The sequence below is a fragment of the Parasteatoda tepidariorum genome, chromosome 5 (genome assembly GCF_982258835.1).
Source record: "Parasteatoda tepidariorum strain Cologne lab strain chromosome 5, Ptep-v5.0, whole genome shotgun sequence".
Lineage (NCBI taxonomy): Eukaryota > Metazoa > Arthropoda > Arachnida > Araneae > Theridiidae > Parasteatoda > Parasteatoda tepidariorum.
The window spans coordinates 97,812,246-97,833,969 of record NC_141759.1 but is presented as its reverse complement, the minus strand read 5'-3'; the positions used below and the strand labels follow the sequence as shown (position 1 = coordinate 97,833,969).

Genomic DNA, 21,724 nt, shown 5'->3' with positions numbered 1-21,724 from the left:
AACAAATACTTAACGTATAAATAATTATTTATCTCTATTTTAACTAGTATTTAAGACAACCTAAAAAATGAATTACTATAGTGTTGCCAATTTAGAAAGAGAAATACCCGTGTTCTTGGTGTCACATAAGAGAAATATCTGTGTTCTTGGTGCCACATGAGATGAATATAAATAAATACTAGAGGGCAAAGCCCCCTGTTTGATGACGTTCCACAACCTTTATGCGAAATAATAGCTCTTTCTTGGCATAAGACAGTTGAAATTATTGAACTAAAAATGTATGTACAAAAAAGAACACTTGTCCCGCCAATTCGCGCATCCAAATATTTCCCTTATGATACAATTAAAATCGATTAATGAACTTAAATTATGTTTCTGAATAATCATTTTTGAAAGCATATTGTTGTAATTCAATTTTATGCTGATGACAACCAAACCGAAAGAAATTTAATGTGGGAAAACTGGATCCTACCATGTGATTTTCCTGCGAATAAAAATTCACCGACAACAATGAGAAAGTGCAGCATCATCATTAGATTTACATATATATATATATATATATATATATATATATATATATATATATATATATATATATATATATATATATATATATATATATATATATATATATATATATATATATATATATATCCGAGTTTTATTCAGAAATATCGCATTTATAGCAATAGATGTGTCTTGATAACGACTATTGCTTTTACCATTCTTGTTTCTCTACAATTTAGTCTTTTTATTTTATTCATGTTTTTCATGTTAATTTGTATATATATATATATATATATATATATATATATATATATATATATATATATATATGATTACAGTAATATTAAAAGAATTAGTTTAATCACTCAATTATTGATTATTTGATAAACTTCCAAACGCTGCAATTATTACTCGCAATTGATTTAAATTAAAAATAATTTAAATAATGTTATCACTAACGTTTCGTTTACATAAAAAATTATTTTGTAATATATCAGATAATTAGTTTATGATAATAAAGTAAAGAATTCTAAAATTTTAAGTAGTTAGTCTTTTGAAGTAAAATTATTATTTTTAAGAATATATGACATTAATATTGAAAAATGATAAACTAAGGGAGAAAAAAAACTTATATTACAAAGTTTCCATTTGGAATATCTTTTAATTTTCCAGTTTTGAACATTTTTAGAAGTAATTTTTTTTTTTTGACGCAATTTTCAATTTATCAAAAATGGAATATGATTAAATTTTTGCTTTTCGCATTCACTTGTTACATTCAACAATATCATAACATTTTAACATTACTTCAAAATTTCTAGCAATTATTAGACACATTTTAAACAAGGTTGTTAATCCATAATTATATAGTCCTAATTTAGTTTTTATGTAGGATATTTAAAGTGTCTTAATAACAGACAATGCTGCATGCAAAATAATTAATTATTACTCAAAACTACAAATCCAACTGCATATGTTGTTTGGGGAACGATAAGGAATGAATTAAAGCGCATTAAAGAGCATTATGCAAAATCTTCTAAACCAATAATGAAGAAACAGCCAAGCATCGAAAAAGTTCTAAGGGCTACATTTAAAAACAACAAAAAAGTAATCGTAATAATAACAATTCAAAAAGATTTTGCTAAGTACGAAATTCGAAATTTCTTCTGGATCAGAACAAATGCTTCACAGTAACAAAGTTACTTTACCTACGATGGTACAAAACACACGCAATCTACATGTATCTTAAGTAAGAATATGACGATATATTTTCCTACATTAAATTTTAATACGAATAAACTTATAAAAATGCTTACTTCAAATGCTTGAATTGCAATATAGTAACCCAGTTATACGTGAAAATTATTTTATTAACTAATCATAAGGTATATGGAGATATTTTGCTAAATCATACGGTTGTGAATGCTTGCATTACAGTTCATTTCTGGTTTAAAACTCTTCAAGGATTTCTTAAAAGCAACTTTTTTGAACTTTGGATATGGGCAAATGAATTTTGAACCAAGTGTTTAGAAAAAAAATCTTGTTAACCGAATGGTAATACAAAAACATGTTTTATTCTCGGTTATTTAATATTTTACCATTGTATAAGATACTTTGCATTTATTATTCAAAATTTTTTTATTTCAATTATCTTCGCAAAAAGTTTAATTAATTCACAAATTTTTAATTTTTGGCTTTTCACACTCTCAGTAATAAAGTTCTCACCTTTGACGATTTAGCTACTTTTGAGCTGTATTTCATAAATTTTCAGAATCATTTCGTCACCAAATCACGTGATTTGTGACGAAACGCGAAGTCTCAAATATATAACGAAAAAGTTTCTTCAACTCGAAACCTTATCATAATGCATTGTGGGAGAGAGTTAACTAGAAGGACTAAGCTAGAATAAAGAATCATGAATAAAGGGACGAATTAAGCGGACCAACAGGACTGCGGTCAAGGAGTTAGCTCCGAGGATCAAATCCTGCTTCGGGCAAGGGTGTAACTTATCTCTTTGTTCTGTCTGTCCTTGATATGTTTTGTGCCCTACATAATGCTTACGTTAAAGTGATCATTAGAAAATTAAGATACATTAGGAACTACGTTTTTGTTTTTTATTGAAAATGACGAAATATTTCTTTATTGACGAAATTTGTTCCTTGAAGAAGGGACGATACTAATTTCGTCAATTTGACAAAATTTTTGCTCGGATCATATCCTATTGCGGGAAAAAAAGCGACACAAATCAAAAAACAGCATTTGAGAAAAATCAACTTAAGGAATACTATAAAACTTATTCTGAAATACCACAATCTTGAGCCCAATCTGAAATAGCATAATCTAGAGATGAGGCACTTTTTGAGCTTGATTGGGCACTTAATACATATTTTTTATTGACATAATCTCAAAATAGCTGTTTTTTGAATTGTGTCACTTTTCTTGCCGGGGTGCAATATATATTAGTTGTTGTTGTTTCCAATGCTACTTGCCTCACGGGCAAGCCTGCTTGGTAAAACCGAGCAAATTAAGGCAGAGTGTGCGTTTCTTGTTTTTCAGTGGCGCCATCTGTGTCCAAGAATTCGACTTCTGCCACACCGTACGTCACACCGTCAGACCCATTCATAAATCCATTCATTCATTCACAGATCGTAATTTTGACCTGAATCAGAGGACAATTGATCTCCAATCCAGTATCCCCAGAGGTATTGATTTGTTATGGGAACATGGAGGACTTTTGCTACTCGACAGATTAACGTGCATCAGTCACTTTACTACACGGGGAGTCTTCGGTCGGCGGGGTTCGAACCCACGAACTCTCGGTCATGGACCCAGCGCCCTACCGACCAGGCTATCCCGGCCCACATATATTAGTAGTATCGTGATATATGAGAATCCATTTTTTTTACAGTATTCGTAAATCTGAAGAATGTTTGATTTCTGTTCAAAAAAATGATTCATTTTTGAAAAACATTAAGTTAAAAATTTTATTAATGGAAGTTCGCCCAAATGCTGGTTGATCTGATTGGTTTTATAGGGGGAAAGAACAATGATTACAGTTGGTAGAAATGAAATCAATTCACTTTATTCTCTCAGAATTCTTCGTTACTAAATTCTTCCACTTTCGATAATAAAAAAAAAATCGAAAAAATCATTCGCCTTTTACTTCACTTGGCTATAATCCATCATCTGAAGTGATGGATTTGTAATGTAAGACTCTTAGGGAATTACAGTTGATCTCAGAATCTAAGAAAACAGTGCAGTGTTCTATAAAAACTTGGAACGATAACTGTTGGAAAACTGTTTCTATTTAGTGATATAGAAAAAAATATGTAATAGACTTCTTCCTTTTACGCATTTGTGTAACTAGCGCCTTTTTAAAAGGACAGTCCTTTATCCCTTTCAAAAAAGAAATAAAAAGCCGTAAAAGTTGTAGGAATAGTAGTTAGCGCGAGTAAAAAAGTATAGTCTATACGACAAAAAATATAGTCTTCGATGAGAACATTTCCCAAAGACTTTTTTTTTAACCGTGACCCAGTACGAGGTTTTAAAATTTTTCGAACCCATCTTAATGAAGAAAAAAAACAATTTAGTGACCAAACAAATTTTAAACAAATTTCTTAGTAAAATTGAAGTTATTTGTTTGTTTATTTCACACTCAAAAACAGCGAAATAATTACATAAGAAAAGGTAATTAAAAAAATAACAATTATATTAATTTAAAACTTTTAAATGAAGTAAAGTTTGTTTCCACACATTTTGTCCTTACTGCGAAGAATGGTGTTGTTAAAGCCCTGGACAGTTAAAGTAGCAACTTGCCGCCATCTTGGTGATTGCAGCTCTCTTGTGACCGCAACTTACAATGTAGAAGTACTGAATTTCTATTCTTAAACGCGACTTTTTATTTATTAACTTTCTATTTATTAATATCTTCCTATTCTTAAAGATAACTTAAATATTTATTATTTTTTCTTTAAATTATTTTTTTTCTTTCGAAAATTTTATATTTTGTTTTTATTCCTTTCAGGGTAAAATAATGCATAAACTATTAGTTAAAACTTTCTCATTTCATCTATCATAATGCATAATGTGATATGATTTTTTTTCTAAACTATTTGAAATTTTTAGCAGTTGGTTTTTTATGAGGTTCAAAGGGTTAAATATAGTTAAATATAATCATAAGAATATAATTTTTTAGATACTTTAAAATTAATACATATGATGAAACTTACAATAATTAGTAAATGGGAGCTTTATCATACTTAATAACAAAATAGATGAGTTCTGATTTGTTTAAAAATTAATAAATATTTATTTGAGAATTCTTATTCAAATTCTGAATATTAAATATAACAAATTTATTTTTGCTATAATGTACGAAATATTTAAAATAATGAAAAATAAATTAACTAACAGTTCAAAGGAATTAAATCATGTTATTAAAACGTAGACATTTTAAAATTTATTCATTTGAAAAATATTTAATATGTTACGCTAGTTTATTTTTAATTCGGGCAACAAAACACTCCATATTTAAATGCTATTAAAATTTATTTTTTAAGCTTTCTATTGAAAAAATTCTTTAAGTTAATGACAATAATGGTAGTCTACTTTAATTTCTTTGGGGGAAATATATTTAATGCAATTAAATTTATTAAACCTATAATTGAAAAAAGCGAAACATATTTGCTCTACTTAATTAAATAATAATATCATATAAAATATGTAACAAATGAATTAATAAATTATTTTCAAACTTATCCAGAAAGGAACTTAAGGAACAGAGTGGCGATACTTTATCTCAGTATCTAGTGCTTTAGATGTTATTTGTCATCACATAACGATTTCAAATTTGGGGGTAATGATGTTAATTTTATTCTCAAATTAGGTTCAACTCCCAATCTGTTTCGATACTTATTTTTTAAGAATAAGAACGCATCCTCGCGAGCTTAAGTGGTGAGAAAAATTATTGAAAATTGTATCGTTTTCTCGCTTACGCTTGGACACTCCTTTTGACAGAGCAACCAAAATTTAGTTAGTGGTACAGCTTTAAACACTTTTTTTAGATCAGTGTTGCATAAAGTTTAAATTTAATTATCAAATTATAGTTCACTAAGATTAAACGTTTCTTCCTTTTCAATTTCAACAGAAAATGAATCTTTAATCCCCATATAATTTGAAGGAATATTCGGAAAGTAGTCTTTATAATTATTTATTAGCTCTGAAAGATAATCTTGAATTGAAACAGTGTTTCTATATAAAAATCTTCATCATAGTTTGCATGGGTTTCAATAAATTTTTGTACTGTTTCAAAAGATTTAAAATTTAATTTTGAAAATCGTTGATTCAACAGTGATTTTTTTTAATTATTGCAGCGACTTTTTCCAATTTTTCGGAAATAATTAAACCAAAGCTTTGCAAATATAAATTCGCTTCATTAAATGTATCAAATGTGTCGCACAAATAATAAGCTACTTTTATTAACCACTCAAAATCGTGGATTTTATCCTTAAATGGAAGAATAGTATATTTTTTTAAATAGCATATTTTATTGTGGGTGTTAATTCTGAAGGAACAAAACTTCGTTTTTTAGCTCGAACAGACGTTTTAAAACCTTTCCTTTTGAAAACTATCGTAAATTACAATGCAAATGATTATTCGTTAAAAGGATTATTTGAGTGACGATGACTGTTCAAAAAATATATGTAATTTAAATTTTTAGAGGTTAGTAAAATCGTTTATTTTCTTCCGTCAAAACTCTTCGTTACTAGATTAAATAGTTCTCTTTTCTCTAAAAGAATTTAAAAAAAATATGTTTCATTTTTTGTTTCTTTCGCAATCCATCGAATCAAAAATTAGTTTAGAGACGCTTTTCATTTGAATTTTGCACCATTTTCATAATTAGCATAGAAATGAGCTAAAAAATGAGCATAATTTAACTCTAAAGTCAAGAATAGCTATTGCAAAATCACAATAGTTAAAAACGTTACGTATTATAAGTTAAAACGGATTACTTTAATAACGATTGGACGTTCAAAAAACATGTAATTTTTAAATTTTTTGAAGTTGGTAAAATTGTTTATTTTCTTCTGTCAAAATTCTTCGTTACTGGATTAAATAGTTATCTTTTCACTAAAAAAAATCATTCTTCATTTTTTGTTCTTTTCGTGAGCCATCAAATCAAAAATTAATTCAGAGACGCTTTTCATTTAGATTTTGCACCATTTTCATAATTAGTATAGAGAGCTCTGGCTAAAAAATGAACATAATTTAACTCTACAGTCAAGAATGACTGTTGCAAAATCATAATAGGTACAAACGTTACATATTATTAGTTAATACGGATTACATTAATGAAGATTGAACGTTCAAAAAACATGTAATTTTTAAATTTTTTGAAGTTGGTAAAATTATTTATTTTCTTCTCTCAAAATTCTCCGTTACTGGATTAAATAGTTATCTTTTCACTTAAAAAAAAATCATTCTTGATTTTTTGCTCTTTTCGTGAGCCATCAAATCAAAAATTAGATTTTGCACCAGACGCTTTTCATTTAGATTTTGCACCATTTTTATAATTAGCATAGAGGGCTCTGGCTTAAAAAATGAACATAATTTAACTCTACAGTCAAGAATGACTGTTGCAGAATCATAATAGGTACAAACGTTACATATTATTAGTTAATACGAATTACATTAATGAAGATTGAACGTTCAAAAAACCTGTAATTTTTTAGTTTTTTGAAGTTGGTAAAATTTGTATTTTCTTCTGTCAATATTCTTCGTTACTGGATTAAATAGTTATCTTTTCACTAAAAAAAAATCATTCTTCATTTTTTGTTCTTTTCGTGAGCCATCAAATCAAAAATTTGATTTTGCACCAGACGCTTTTCATTTAGATTCTGCACCATTTTTATAATTAGCATAGAGGGCTCTGGCTAAAAAATGAACATAATTTAACTCTACAGTCAAGAATGACTGTTACAAAATCATAATAGTTACAAAAGTTATATATTATTATTTAAAATGGATTATATTAAAGTGGATTGAACGTTCAAAAAACATGTGCAATTTTTAAATTTTTAAAAATTGGTAAAACTGTTTATTTTCTTCTGATAAAATTCTTCGTTACAACATTAAAGAGCTTTTCACTAAAAATATTTTTAAAAAAAATCATTCTTCATTTTTTGCTCCTTTCGTGATCCATCATATCTGAAATTAGTTTAGAAACGCTTTTCATTTAGATTTTGCATCTTTTTCATAAAGCATAGAAGGCACTGGCTAAAATATCGACGAAATTTAACTCTTCAGTCAAGAAAAACTGTTACAAAATAACAATAGTTACAAACGTTACATCTTAGTTAAAAAGTATCATATCAATGACGATTGAGCTTTCAAAAAAACATATGCAATTAAAATTTTTAGTTGTTGGTAAAATCGTTTATTTTCTTCTGTCGGAATTCTTCGTTGCTAGATTAAATACTTCCCTTTTCACCAGAAAATAAAAGAATCAATCTTCATTTTTTATTCTTTTCATGATCCATCAAATCAAGTGATGGATTTGTAATGTAACAAAGGTTAAGACTTCTTTGGGTTTTTTCATTTATCTTTTTTTAACATTTTTATCTCGGTTAGAAATATAAGAATAGAGTATAAGTATTAGAAAATTCCAGTTCAATAGTTGTTTAAATGATTATTCTTCTAAGCATTTAGTAGAGAAATAGTTATAAGTTATACGTTTATAAGTTATACTCGAACAACATTTTCTACCGTTTGTTTGATATATAAAACAAGGAAAATATCTATCAAAACGATTATTTTATTTTACTAGCATCACCTTTCTCTGCGTTGCTCGATTCAAAGAAATTTTGGCTGTTTTTTTCAGATTGCTTTCGTTCACCCATTGTCCACTATTTTACTTTTTTCGTTGTATGAATTGTATAGTAAAAAGATGTAAAAATTCTCCACTGAGAATAAAAGTATGGTCTAAACAACTGGAATATGAAAATGTTTTCCTTGTTTCTAGACCTATGAAAACACTAAAAGGCTCAATAATTTTAAAAGAAGTGCTTTGGTATTTATTTTTATAAAATTAAGAATAAAATATGGTTTTTATAGTATGTGATAAAAGCGGTAAAATTTGGTAATATGGTAAGAATAAAATATGGTTTTTATAGTATGTGATAAAAGCGGTAAAATTTGGTAATTTTAGCATAATGCCTTACAGCAAAGCATAAAAGACAGTTATTTGACTAAATTTACTTATAAGTTTTGTATTTTTTACTAAATGTGTGGTAACAAGAACTATAATTTCGAAAACCAGAATTTCAGATAAACGGTTACCATATGAGCTTGAAAATTTCAAATGAATGTTTTAAGTACCGTATATATTGGTTTTATTACCATAATTATGATTTTTCTACCAGAAAGGTCATTACCATACAGTACGATAATTTTACCAGAACACATAATAGTTTAAGGAATTAAATTAATGCAATGACCTTTCTTCGCAGATAAGCATGCAGGGGTTCTAAAATTAAGAATCATAAATAGTTTTGAATTTGACTCCTTTGCAACGTTTAAAAGTTAAACTAGTTGATCAGATTTAAATACATAAATTAAAAACCATGTTTCTCTGGATTACTACAGGCTTCGTCTGCCTAATCTTTACTGTTACGGCTCTAAATCCATTTTCTTGGGATGTTAGCTTAGCCTTGTCTGCACCATTGGACAAAAAATCACAATTTTTTGTAATTAACTGCAACGAGTTGTTTTTCAAATGTAGTGTTCACAAACTAATTTTCAAAATTCAATCACTACTTAACTGTAATCGATATATAAGCTCTAAAATATTGAAAAACAATTTGTAAGAAATTAGTTTTGAATAATAAATAAACTTATTAAAAGATGGAAATTTATATAAAAAATATCTTTTTATGTTTTAATAAGCCAATTTATTATTATTTTTGTTTTTATAGAATTTTTGCTTTCAGACTTCATTTTAATGCCTTTCTTGACAGCAAATATTCAAAGAAAATTATGAAAAATTATCAAATGTTTATATTAAGTTACATGATTGTTTCAGGGCAAAATATGTTTGACATCATTGAAATAACGCGTATGCATTCTTGTAATTTTGTCCAAAAAGGAGAGAAAAAATCACTTTACTTTGAGACGGCTATTTATTTAAAAAATAGTTTAGATTTTTATCACATCAAGTTCTTATTATACCTTACATCAAAAGCTGATACGGGTAAAAATAAATAAATAAAAATAATTTTGTTTATAAGAACTACTTTATAATTCGTGCGTTTGATTACTGCTGGAGTTGGAGATAGTCTTCACTATTTCAAATTGATTGACTTAAAGTATTTGTAAAATTCTCGATTCGACTGTTACCGATAAAACTAACGAACGTTCGAGTTTTAAAAGTTGAAAGCTAACATAAAACGCACCTAACATTGAAGAATGCATGCGTGAATATTGTGAAAGAGTCAAAGCATAGCCTTGATTAATTACCTGTTGATGACAATCTAGTGTAAGTAGAATCTGCTTCGTTCCTTCCGAATCATTATTCTAAGTCACGCGATCTGCCCTGCCTAATAAGATTAATTGAAAACAACTGTTTAATAATGAAGTGATTTTTGCAGTATCTACGATAAAAAGAGGATGTTATGATTAAGTATTTTGGAATTATTTGCTGCTGTTGTCTTTTTTGGATACTTCAATAAGAAGTTTAGGTTAGGGCACACAGAGAAAAAAATTCTGGTAATATTACAGTACTATAAAGACATTTCTGGTTTAAAAAAAAAACAATTTCATTAAAATTCGTTTGGTATTGTCTGTTTCACCTATTGCATTTTATATAATATTACATAATATTTCTTTTTCTATTTACAGAAGCTTGCAAATGTGTTATGCAGTATTTAGCCATGGTTTCCGGGTTTACCAGTGATATGGACTGTATCAAAGAGCAACTGTTACAATCAAATTTTATTTTAGAAGGTTCTCATTTTTTATATTTCATTTATAATATTCATTTACTATTGTACATAACATAATGTGGACTGTAACAACTATTTAATTATTCACTTAAAGCGCCAAGCACAAAACTTTTCTTATAAACACGCTCACAATGTGTGGCCTTTCGCTATGTATGGCCTAAATTCCTAATTTATACTGTAGCACATGATCCACTCGCTTCATGAGAGAACTAGCTCAGAGGGTCAGAGCACGCATTTATAAGAGCACATACGCCATGCCATAATAAAGACATTTATAAGAGGATATACGTCATGCAATAATGAAACATTTATAAGAAAACACAAGTCATGCTATAATACCCATTAACCCTTTGACGTAGTTTTTTTATTCAACATATTTTCATACTATTTTTTATTATTTTGCATTAATTTAGGTCAAAATAAGTCAAATTTATTTAGCATTTTAATAATTTATGATTATGAAATACAACATGGAAAATGTTTTTTTTTTTTCTGAATTAAAGGTAAAATCTTCCGAAAACGACTCTCTTCCAAACAATAATTTTTAAATTTGCATTTATTGGCAATTATTTAGATCTAAGAGAAACAGTTATTCATCAGTAAACTTTCTCTAATTTACAAAATCAATTATTGTTAAATTTTTGAGTATGAATAAAAAATATTTTTTAAACTGCTTTTTTTAATTTTATATTTTAATATAAATATAATTCCGATAGTATAAATTTTTTTAGAAACTGTTAAACTGGTTTTTTTATAATTGAAAAACACTAAAATGTTTTTTTTTTGCTTGTAATTAGAGCGCCAGAAAAAAATATATAAGGGACACCTGTATCCCATCTGCGTCAAAGGGTCAAAGCGTTTTACAACTCATTTGAAAGTACTTTTATTAAAAAATAACGCGTCAAGGTGTAAAATTTTAAAACAGTATTTATGTTAAGCCATAATTAATTTTTACAACAAAAAAATTATTAAATTTTCTTAAAAAAAAAAAAGGTTTGCAAAACGTATCATTAATAGTACTTTTATTTAAAAATTAGCTTTTTCCGTTATGGATTTTGAAAATTTTTTTATGTTAAGACGCAATACCTAATAACTTTTATCTATTAATCACCTTTCAAAGCTAATTTTGAAAGTACTTTTTAATTAACGGTGCAATTTATTTACTAGATTGTAACTGTGCGAATTTTAAAAAAAAGCATTTGCGACAAGTGACAATAACACTTTTCACAGCGTATTTGAAAAAACATTTATTGAAAAGGAAGTAGCTATAAAGTGTTTTTTTAAAACACTATTTAAGTAAAGCCATAATACACAATAGCATTTTTGCAACTTATACTGTAAAAAAAAGGGTTTTTCAAAATTGAGCAAAAATGTGTCAAAACAGCTCTGAATCAAATATAGTCAAATTTGAAAACTCATTAATACTCAATAATGAGTACATCAACTCATTTGTACTAATTATTGAGTATAATGAAACGCAAAAAATTAAATAGTCTCAAAAATTTACTCAATATTAAGTATAGTGACACCCTTAAAAGTGAATAGTCTCAAAAATGACACATCGTGGGAAAATGACTCGTCATACTCATATGTGACTAAGTTCAAATTTTATTAGTTTATAACGATCAAATATTCGAAAAAAATATGACTGTATAAAAGTTACTACACTTATTTTTATTCAAATTTTTTTTTCACGAATTAAGAATGTTTTCAGTTTAGTAAAATCAACACTTTCCTTCCTTGCCACCAGATCCATTAACAAATAAAAAATGGATTCCCAGGACTTTTTTTAATTGTGAGATTGACACTGTACTTAATAATGAGAACACGTTTTTTTTTAATTTGACTGTATTTGATTCTGAGCATTTTTGACACCATTTTGCTAAATTTTGAGAATCCCTTTTTTGCAGTGTATTTAAAAAAAAAAAATTAGAATTTTACAACAGTACTTACGTCAATCCAGCAACATTTTGCACCGTTCATTCGAAAGAGCTTTTATTTAAAAGTAAGTTGTTACTTTATAAATTTCAAAACAGGATTTCCGTAAGGCCATGAACCTTCAAATAACTAATTTGAATTATTTAAACGTTATCTTACTCTAAGTTTAACTCTTTGTCGCAGATTAAACACCGGTGACCCTTTTATATATTTTGCTTATATTCTGACCTTCTAATTACAAATAAAAAAATATATTGGTATTTTTTAAAAAAAATATTTGTTATTTATAAAAAAATTATTTGTTATGTCCTCGGAATTATATTTGTTCTAAACTATAAAATCCAAAGAAAGTAATTTGATTTTTTTTCATCCGTGTTCAAAAATTTATCGATAATTGACTTTGCAAAGTAAAAAAAAAATGAACTGTTTCTCTTAGATTTAAATAACTTCAAATAAGCGAACATTTGAAGAAAAAAAAACTATTGTTTGGTAGTGAGTAATGTTAAAAAAATTTTACTTTTAAAACAAAAGGAGACGCAGGTGTATGATGCTGTATTTCATAACCGAAAACTATTAGAATTCTGAAAGTAATATTGCCGAGCAGTCTGAGTCTCAGTAGCTCATTGGTATAATTCGAATCTGCAAAGCAAAAGGTCCCAGGTTCGATACGGGACGCGGACACTAATTCCCATTTTTTCTTATTTAATTCTATGAGCATTCCAGAAGCTTCTGGCACATTCAGTTTACATCATTTCCTCCTTAGTAATTTCAAGGAAGTTTCTAGAACGTTCTTTGTTAGTTTATACGCGATCTCTTCATTGTAAACAGACAGTTCTTAGTGCTGACTGGTTCTCGTCATTTGTACTTTCTTCTCGTTATTATATTCATTATTTAAACCTCATCTTGTCATCTGTATTAAACAACTTTAACGTGACAATATTTTTTCACTTATTTTGACCTAAATTAATGCAAAATAATTCAAAAGGCAACAGATATATTAAACGAAAATTCTGCTTCAAATGGCTAAAAAACCTATTTCTAATTTTGGGTAAATTGTAGAAAAATATTTCATTATTTTTATATCAGTTTTGGAACAGTTTGACCATTTGTTCAGATTTTGTACAGCTTATTTCACATGATACTTGCATTACAGACTATATAGTCTTGTAATCCATACTAACAACAAGTCTATGTTTTTGCAGCTTTTGGAAACGCCAAGACTCATCGGAACGACAACTCTTCAAGATTTGTAAGTAAGCAACGGTATCGTACACTTAATTCTTTATTTTAATAGTGTCGTCACATTTTTAAACTCTATATTTTAACTCTATACACTGTATTATAAATGCGCTTGGTATCTATTTACTTTATACGCCACTATTCCAACTCTTCACTCACTGTTAGAAAGTTATAGAAAAAACTGGTTGAATAACAATTTATTTAATTGTCTCACCATATTCAAACAAAACAGTCAAATAACCGTACATAAGACGGTATTCAAACTGTGAGAGAAACCGTTTATTAACTGCTTTTACCTAATACAGTTAAACGACCAGAATTTTATCGCAACAACTACGCCCACCTAATGAACCCACTTGCTGATGGTTACGTATTATAGCCGAGAAGGCTATTTTGCTTATCTCATGACCGACAGAACGGAGGTTCGAATCCAAGCGTTGACAACATAATGTTTCCTCAATTCCTTTCACATGAAGAGTTACCAGTGTCCCACGCTAGCCAATTTGCGACACTTGATTATTTTAATAAGATACTCTCAATCGCGTATAGATGGCAGCACCAGAAAGCTGCATAAAGCAAAATAGTCTAGTATCTCTAACGATAGGTGAAACAACCAGATAAATTATTTAAAACGCATTCCATGGTTCGATTGATTAAACACAACTCAACTACAACTTAACTCTTATGCCCATTATATAACGAAAAGCCTAGCTCCAATGTCCAGATAAATTTTTTTACTGTTTTGAAACCATGCTAGTTGTAAACGTTTAAAAAAAGTATATAGTTTTGTATTCACTGTATTTTAACCATACTAGTTTCGAACGGTTTCAAAATCGTAAAGGTAAAATTTGCTCTTTACCTTAAACTTTACAGTTAGTTGGTTCTTGCTGCCTGTCATTTAACCACAATTTTAGAATTAAAATTCTAACAGTGTGCTATATTTTGTTTAGCCAATTGTGATATTAATTTTAATGGATTAATTAAAATATAGTTGAAGCAAATAATAAAGTGGGAGGAACGTTACTTGTTCTCATGAATTAAGTCCAGTTTTATTTAAAAAAAAACATTTAATCAAATGCTATTTTACTTTTTTGAGATGACATTTTATTTAATGATACTTTATTTTTAAAAAACATTTGATCGAATGAAACTTTTTTTTCTCAAATCTGATCTAATTGCAATTTATTTTCAATAAATAACATTTTATCAACAGAATATTTTTCTTAAATGACATTTAAACTAATGTAATTTATCTTGAATACTGTTTAATATAATGATGCATTTCTATAATAACATTTGACTTAATGACGTTTTACTTTTGTTTAAATTGTAGTAGAGTAAATTAAATGTACTAAGTATCAAAACATGTTTAGTAGAGGCTAAACTTGAAAGTATTTCTAACAATCGTATTTTAACTCCTCTCTGTTTTCTTTGGTAATTAGATATCCGCATGAGACGTCACGCGTGGGTCAGCCAATCAAGTATGGCACATATAGATGACGTCACGTGCAGTTATTCGATTAAATCTTATCAGAAAATTTATTCAGAGTGATACTAAACCGAAGCTTTAAAGCTGTAGCGTTAACAGGTTATATTCAACCACGTGATTAGATACAACCATGTGATTGGTTGCAAGTGCCCAGTTATACTTTTGTTACTTTTTGTTCATTAAATTTCTCACCTGTACTGTGATTTAGCAGATTTCAAAAGTAATTTTATTTTTTCCTTGAGTAAATATTAATTTGCAACCCTTTTTTTTCCTTTCATTCTAAAAAATTTAAAAATGTATATTAAGGGTCTTCTTTACGAAACATCTTGTATATTAAAATGTATTCCCTGATACATCGCAAATACCACGCTTTAAAATGAGTATCAAATACAGGAGACTAATTGACAATGATAATATCATATTAATATATGATATATCATATTAATATATGATATATCATATTAATATATGATATATCATATTAATATCATTATTATTATCATAATAATTATTGCATACAACGCTATATATCGAAAGCAACAATGTCGTAAGTGGTATCGAAAGCGATAATATGGCTGTTAATTATCAGCAACCACGATTATATCATGATTATCATCGTAACGATACGATCGTTTGTATTGTTAAGCTTGATTTGCATAAATTATTAGAAAATATTGACCAATATACTAGTATTTTGGTCAATATTTTCTATCAATAGCAAAAGATTTTGAATAAAATGCAGTTGTATACACACGTGATTTATTGTCAGACACCGAATTCAAATAATTTCCCCTCAAAACTTTCAAGCTGCTTTCAATAAATTTATAGATTAAATAAACCGACAGGATTAATCTAAATAACCTAGTTGAACCTTTAATACAATTAACCTTGAACGACGATGTAAAAATGCTAATTTAATTTAGCGCTTCTCTAAAGTATGCTAATTTTTAATTTCTCTATTAGGGCAAGTATATGGAAATAGAGTTTGATTTCAAAGGTTGTCCTGTTGGGGGATCAATCACAAATTGTAAGTTGTCACTTTCCATTTTCATATTATTCATTAATTCGTTAATTAAAAATAGTTAAATGTTGTTCAGGCTTAAGAATATTAGAAAAGTAAGAAAAATTTTAAAAATTTAGTTTCGCGAAAATTTTTGCGGTTTTTTAATTATTTATTTTCTCTAAATTTTATTTCAAGACTAAGATAAAAACCATCAACAAAAAACTCTGCTTATGTTACAAATGTCGACTTTTTGGACTTAAGAAGCTTTAAAGAACAATGATACTTCACAAATAATTTTAAATTTTATCTTAAATGTTAATCCTAAGAAACTGTTAATACTATATAATCAATTAACTAAATAATCCCAAGAAACTGAAGCTGTAAGATATTACTCGATAAAAAACTTCATTCGCTTAAAAAATATACAAAATTGAAATAACAGTCGACATGTTTCAAGCTGTCGAAAATAGGCGGCCCCTATCTAGACTTGGCTGGCATGAATGAGAAGAAGCAAAAGTGATTTGAAATAATAGAAAACATAAGCCAACAAAAAATTGACAAATAAAGGTGAGAAAGAAAATTAGAAAAATCACAGTAGCCGAGTGAGAAAAAAAGATGGAAAACAGAACAAAAACCTGCATTGGCCGAAAGAGGCTAATCAGGGTTAAATGCATTTCCACGCGCTATCGAGAGGTGGTGAGGAAGTAAGGTCGTTAACAAGGGAATCGGTATTTATGTGAATAAAACAAGATTCGAAGGCACCAAGATGAGCTGATGTGGCTGGGAGGGGGAATAATTTTGGCATTGTCGAAGTTGAATTTATACCCAAGAATCCAACCATGTGCAGCAATTTATGATTTCTCATATTCACACCAGGCAAGTCTTAAAAATGGGAGCCTATTTTTGATCATTTGAAACATGTCGACTGTTAATTAACATTTTGTTTTTTTTAGAACCGAATGAAGTCTTTAATTAAGTAATACTACATCTTTCATTAGTTTTATATTGTTTCATTTATTAGTATTTTGTTATAAAAATAAACAATCTTATTTTATTCGAATTAGATATTTTTACGGAATATTTTTCCTGGGGGTTAAGTTCGTATGCATTGAGTTCCATAACATATAATAATTCAACAAAAAAACATGTAGTAAGGTATTAGAATAAAAATTTAAAATTAACATCGTAAATATCAAAACAAAGCCATTCCTGATTTGGCATGATTAGTATAAGTATTAAAATAAACAATCTTATTTTATTCGAATTAGACGTTTTTACGGAATATTTTTGCTGAGGGCTAAGTAAGTCAGCATAGAATTCCACAGCATGCATTAATTGCAAACTTGTAATAAGAATTAAAATAAGAATTTAAAATTAACATCGTAATTAACAAAACAAACTCATTTCTGATTTGGTATGATTAGTATAAGTTTTTAAGCGTTTACTTCGTTACATTTTATGCGATCAATATTTAAAAAAAAAACGTTTCGATTCAAAGATTATTTCTAACTCTCATAAATGAAAACTTTATTCGAATGCTTTTTAAATCTATATTTTATTATTCACATTCCTTTTTATTTTATTTCCTTCCTAGACCTCTTGGAAAAGGCAAGTATGAATATTTATCATTTTATTGGTAAAAATTTTTATGCGAATTTGAAGAATTTATTTCTTTAACGTAATATAATTTAAGCAAGAATTATTTTTGCGTGATCTTTTTTTTTATATAATATTATATTTTCATGTGAATTTTTTATTTAAATCTATTACTACATCCTATTTTTGTTGTACAAAATCCTTCTTCATTTTAAATTTATTATGGGAATAGATATTTTTGTTAGATATTAATTAACCCACTGGCGGTTTAGTAAGCGTGCAAAATAGGGAGGACGTTTTTCCTTTATACACTTTTCTTCCTATCTAATAACACGAAAAAACTGTTTTTGCTTTGCGGAGAAGACTGCAGGTTAAAATACGACTTCTTACAAGCAGAAACGTCAGTGGGTTGAATGCAATTTTAAAACCAAACATTATTATCGCAACGTATCACAAACACAATTATAAAGATTTTGTGCTTCCCTGTTTACTAGAATTAATTTTAAAACTAAAAAGTAAATAAATTCAAGTAAAGTGCAAAGCACACTTTCAAAATTTTTTACAACCCTTGAATCACCACCTTATTCACCAGACTTAAATTCAAATGAATTTTCCGTTTTGCTCAGCATGGAGACAAAAGTTTGTGTTAAACCTCATAAGACTTAGGCATAACTCGAAACATCCTTATGCAAGGAATGGAACAAATTGAAAAAAAAATCTGGTAAAATGACCGTACTACGTGGTAAGGACACTTCTGGTAAAAAAAAAAAAAAAAAAAAAAAAAAAACAAGAACATAATTTTGATAATAAAACTAAAATTTACGGTATTTAAACCATTCATCGTAATTTTTCCGCTCGGTAACGGTTTATCAAAAATTCAGCTTCTCAAAATTTTAGTTCTTATTACCGCACATGTAATAAAAATACAAAAAATAATTAACCTAGTAAATGGTTTTTATGCCATACTCTTAGTTATCATGATAAAAATAGCAAATTTTACCACATTTACTAAAGTTTATTACATATTATAAAACCATATTTTATTGTTAATTTGGTCAAAATCATTAGCAATGCGCTTCGGTTAAAATTACTGAAATTTCTGATGTTCCCATAGAGCCAGAAACACTGTAAATTTTACCATATTCTGGTTTTGACCATACTTTTTTTCTTCTCAGACAACAACCTTGACCATACTTTTTTTGTCAGTGAACTTTTTCTCTCGTTCTTGGTAACTGAACTTGGGCTTCAGCTGAAAGCAGCTTTTATTTTAGTCAGAAAAGTTATCTCTCTGTTTGTTAATAAATATGCGATCTGTAGTACTTAATGTTTCTATGTTTTTCTTTTCAAAATTTCATATTTTATTTAAAAATTTCAAGTTCATTTCGGTTAAATATGAAAATTTCATATTCATATTTAACCGGAACCAAAATTATAGAGTTATTTTTAATAAAGGAAGTTTTAAACAGTCTTTTATTTGCTAACTGTATTGATTTTGTAAAGAAACTTCCATCCGGAAATAAACCGACTTTAAGCAATATTTCAAGTATCTATATGGTGAATCTAGTTCCATTCTTTGACTTTGGTATGGTTTTACTATGCAATAACAATCTAACCACATCAAGAGAACATACATGTTTTTCAAGTTTGTATTATCTTTTAATTTTAAAATGTGTGGTCTATAAGAAAAAAAAACCTAATATTCACAAGAAACCGTTTAGAAATTGTTTTATTAATTTATAAGTTATTAGACTAAAGTTGTTTTAAGGATTAAATGATTATTTATTTAAATGATAAAATTAAGCTGCTATTTTAAATATCCTAATTATTTTTTTTATAATTTTTCAAGTGCTGTAAATGAATTATAATTTATTTTGAATTGGTGTTGTTGTTTAGTCTAGGGTTGTGGTTCAGGCTCAAGGGGAGAGAAATTTTCATATATTTTATCAACTGCTCAGTGGTGCAGACGTACATCTATTGAGTGAGTATTTTAGTTCTTTTTTTCCTATTCTAATTAATTATTTTATTTCCTTAAAAGGTATCTTTCCTCTCGACTGAACTCAACTATTGAAGCGGCGGAGACAGTGGAGGAATATTCCAAATATCTTTTGAATTCTCTTACTTTAATTTTCATAAGTAAACTGATTTCGAGTATTTATTCGGCTTTGTATTTCACAGCATGTAAAATGCATGTCCGTAGCCCAACAAGAAATTGAAATAAAAAGCATTCACAATTTTAAATTATCTATCAGTGTTTTATGATAAAATTATGCTAATACAATTCAGTAATAAACAGTTTTTGAAAAGTAATTAATTAGTGTACAGTTCGCCTTTCAGTGAAACGACCCAGGTTCGAATCTCAACTGTGGCTGGTTGATGCTTATTCTGCTCTCGGCTCGTATCGACCACCGTGATGACGTAAAATATCCTTAATGGTAGGTGGACCATAATTTATAATCTCCTTGCCGTCAGGCTAACAGTTGAAAGTTTCGTGGTTTTAGTTTCCACGTAACACAAATGTGGGTTAGTTCCATAAAAAAAGTCTTCCACGGCGGCTAGTTTGTCTAGTTGATGAGGGAGTTCTCTTGTCTTGTGGGTTATGTTAAAAATTATAGGGCTACGGAAATGAACTAACTCAAAATTGAGTAGGTTGTTCAACGTCGGTTACAGACTAAAATAAAATAAATCGTGCACAGTTGTTTTTAGATTTTTGATAAATATCTTCGTTTCGGAGCAATTAAGGTTAAAAGAAATTTTTATCATCATCCAAATCAACTTTCATCAGTTTAAATTGTAATAAAATTATAATTTAAAAAATCTGAAAACTGACAAATGTGTAGTTTTAAATTAGCTTCTCAAAACCACAAACCTGTTTTTTTTCTTTGCTTTTTGAGGAAAAACCCATCGAAGTTCTTAAAATTAGTAAGCGATAGTTCTTTTACTCTAATAAAATGACCACCTTAGTTTCAATTTTCTTAAAAGATGTGCTTCCGAATAATACGTTGTCATCAAAATATATTTTATTAATATATATATTTTTAAATACGAATTTTGAGACACGTTTATTTTCTTAATTATGGTTTTGACTTGTCTCCATTTTCTTAAATGCGCATTTTCAGCAATGCGCATTTTCTTAAATATTATTTTTCAGTTGTGTTTATTTTTTAAATACACCATTTTGAGCTATGTTTGATTTCTTAGCCCTTTTGAAGGCCGTGGTAAGTATACTTACCACCACGTTTTACCACTTTTAATTTAGGTTTCCATTTTTCAATAACTTCAGCTTTCTTGAAGTGAGTTTGAATAAAATTGGTAACCATTTATCACTTTTAAAAAACGCATTAAAGTTATAAAATGCATAATTCTTTTTGAAGTTTGCAGCATTTAAGGAATTTATTTTACAAATAAAGAAAAATAAAAGTCAGTAAGTTCCTATAGGTCAGGTTAAATATATTCACCACCAAAAAAATGGCATTTTTATAAACTAAATGAGTTGTTTTTCCTTTATATCAATTACTGTTCTTAAAACAATTTCAATTCCAAAAATACTTTAATTTACCTTTACTAGAAATAAAGGGCCCATTAGAGGGTTAATTACGGTTTTACGCTGTGTGCATTTTCTTAAATATGTATTTTGAGCAATGATTATTGTTGTAAAGGAGCATTTTAAGCTATTTTTGTTTTGTTTCTTTAAAATACGGTTTTGAGCTGCTCCCAATTTTTTAAATACGCATTTTGAGCTGTGTCCATTTTCTTTAATGTACATTTTATGCTATGTTTGTCCTTTTTAATTGCGCTTTTAAGTTGAGACTATATTATTAAATACGCATTTTGAGGAATGTTAATTCTCTTAAATACGCATTTTGAGCAGTGTCTATTTTCTTAAATACGCTTTGTGAGCTGTGTCCATTTTATAATTTACGCACTTACAGCCATGACCAGAATGAAAAGTTCATCGAC

General features: G+C 28.0%; 1 protein-coding gene across 1 annotated transcript in view; it reads left to right on the top strand.

Moving 5' to 3' along the window:
- Positions 1-21,724, top strand: part of Myo95E (Myosin 95E) — a 64,578-nt gene that overhangs the window by 2,063 nt on the left and 40,791 nt on the right. The window contains exons 2-6 of the mRNA XM_043044185.3: positions 10,399-10,461; positions 13,643-13,689; positions 16,132-16,195; positions 17,766-17,779; positions 19,661-19,745. Of these exons, the coding sequence (XP_042900119.3) occupies positions 10,399-10,461; positions 13,643-13,689; positions 16,132-16,195; positions 17,766-17,779; positions 19,661-19,745 (273 nt within the window). The remainder of the gene's footprint in view (positions 1-10,398; positions 10,462-13,642; positions 13,690-16,131; positions 16,196-17,765; positions 17,780-19,660; positions 19,746-21,724) is intronic.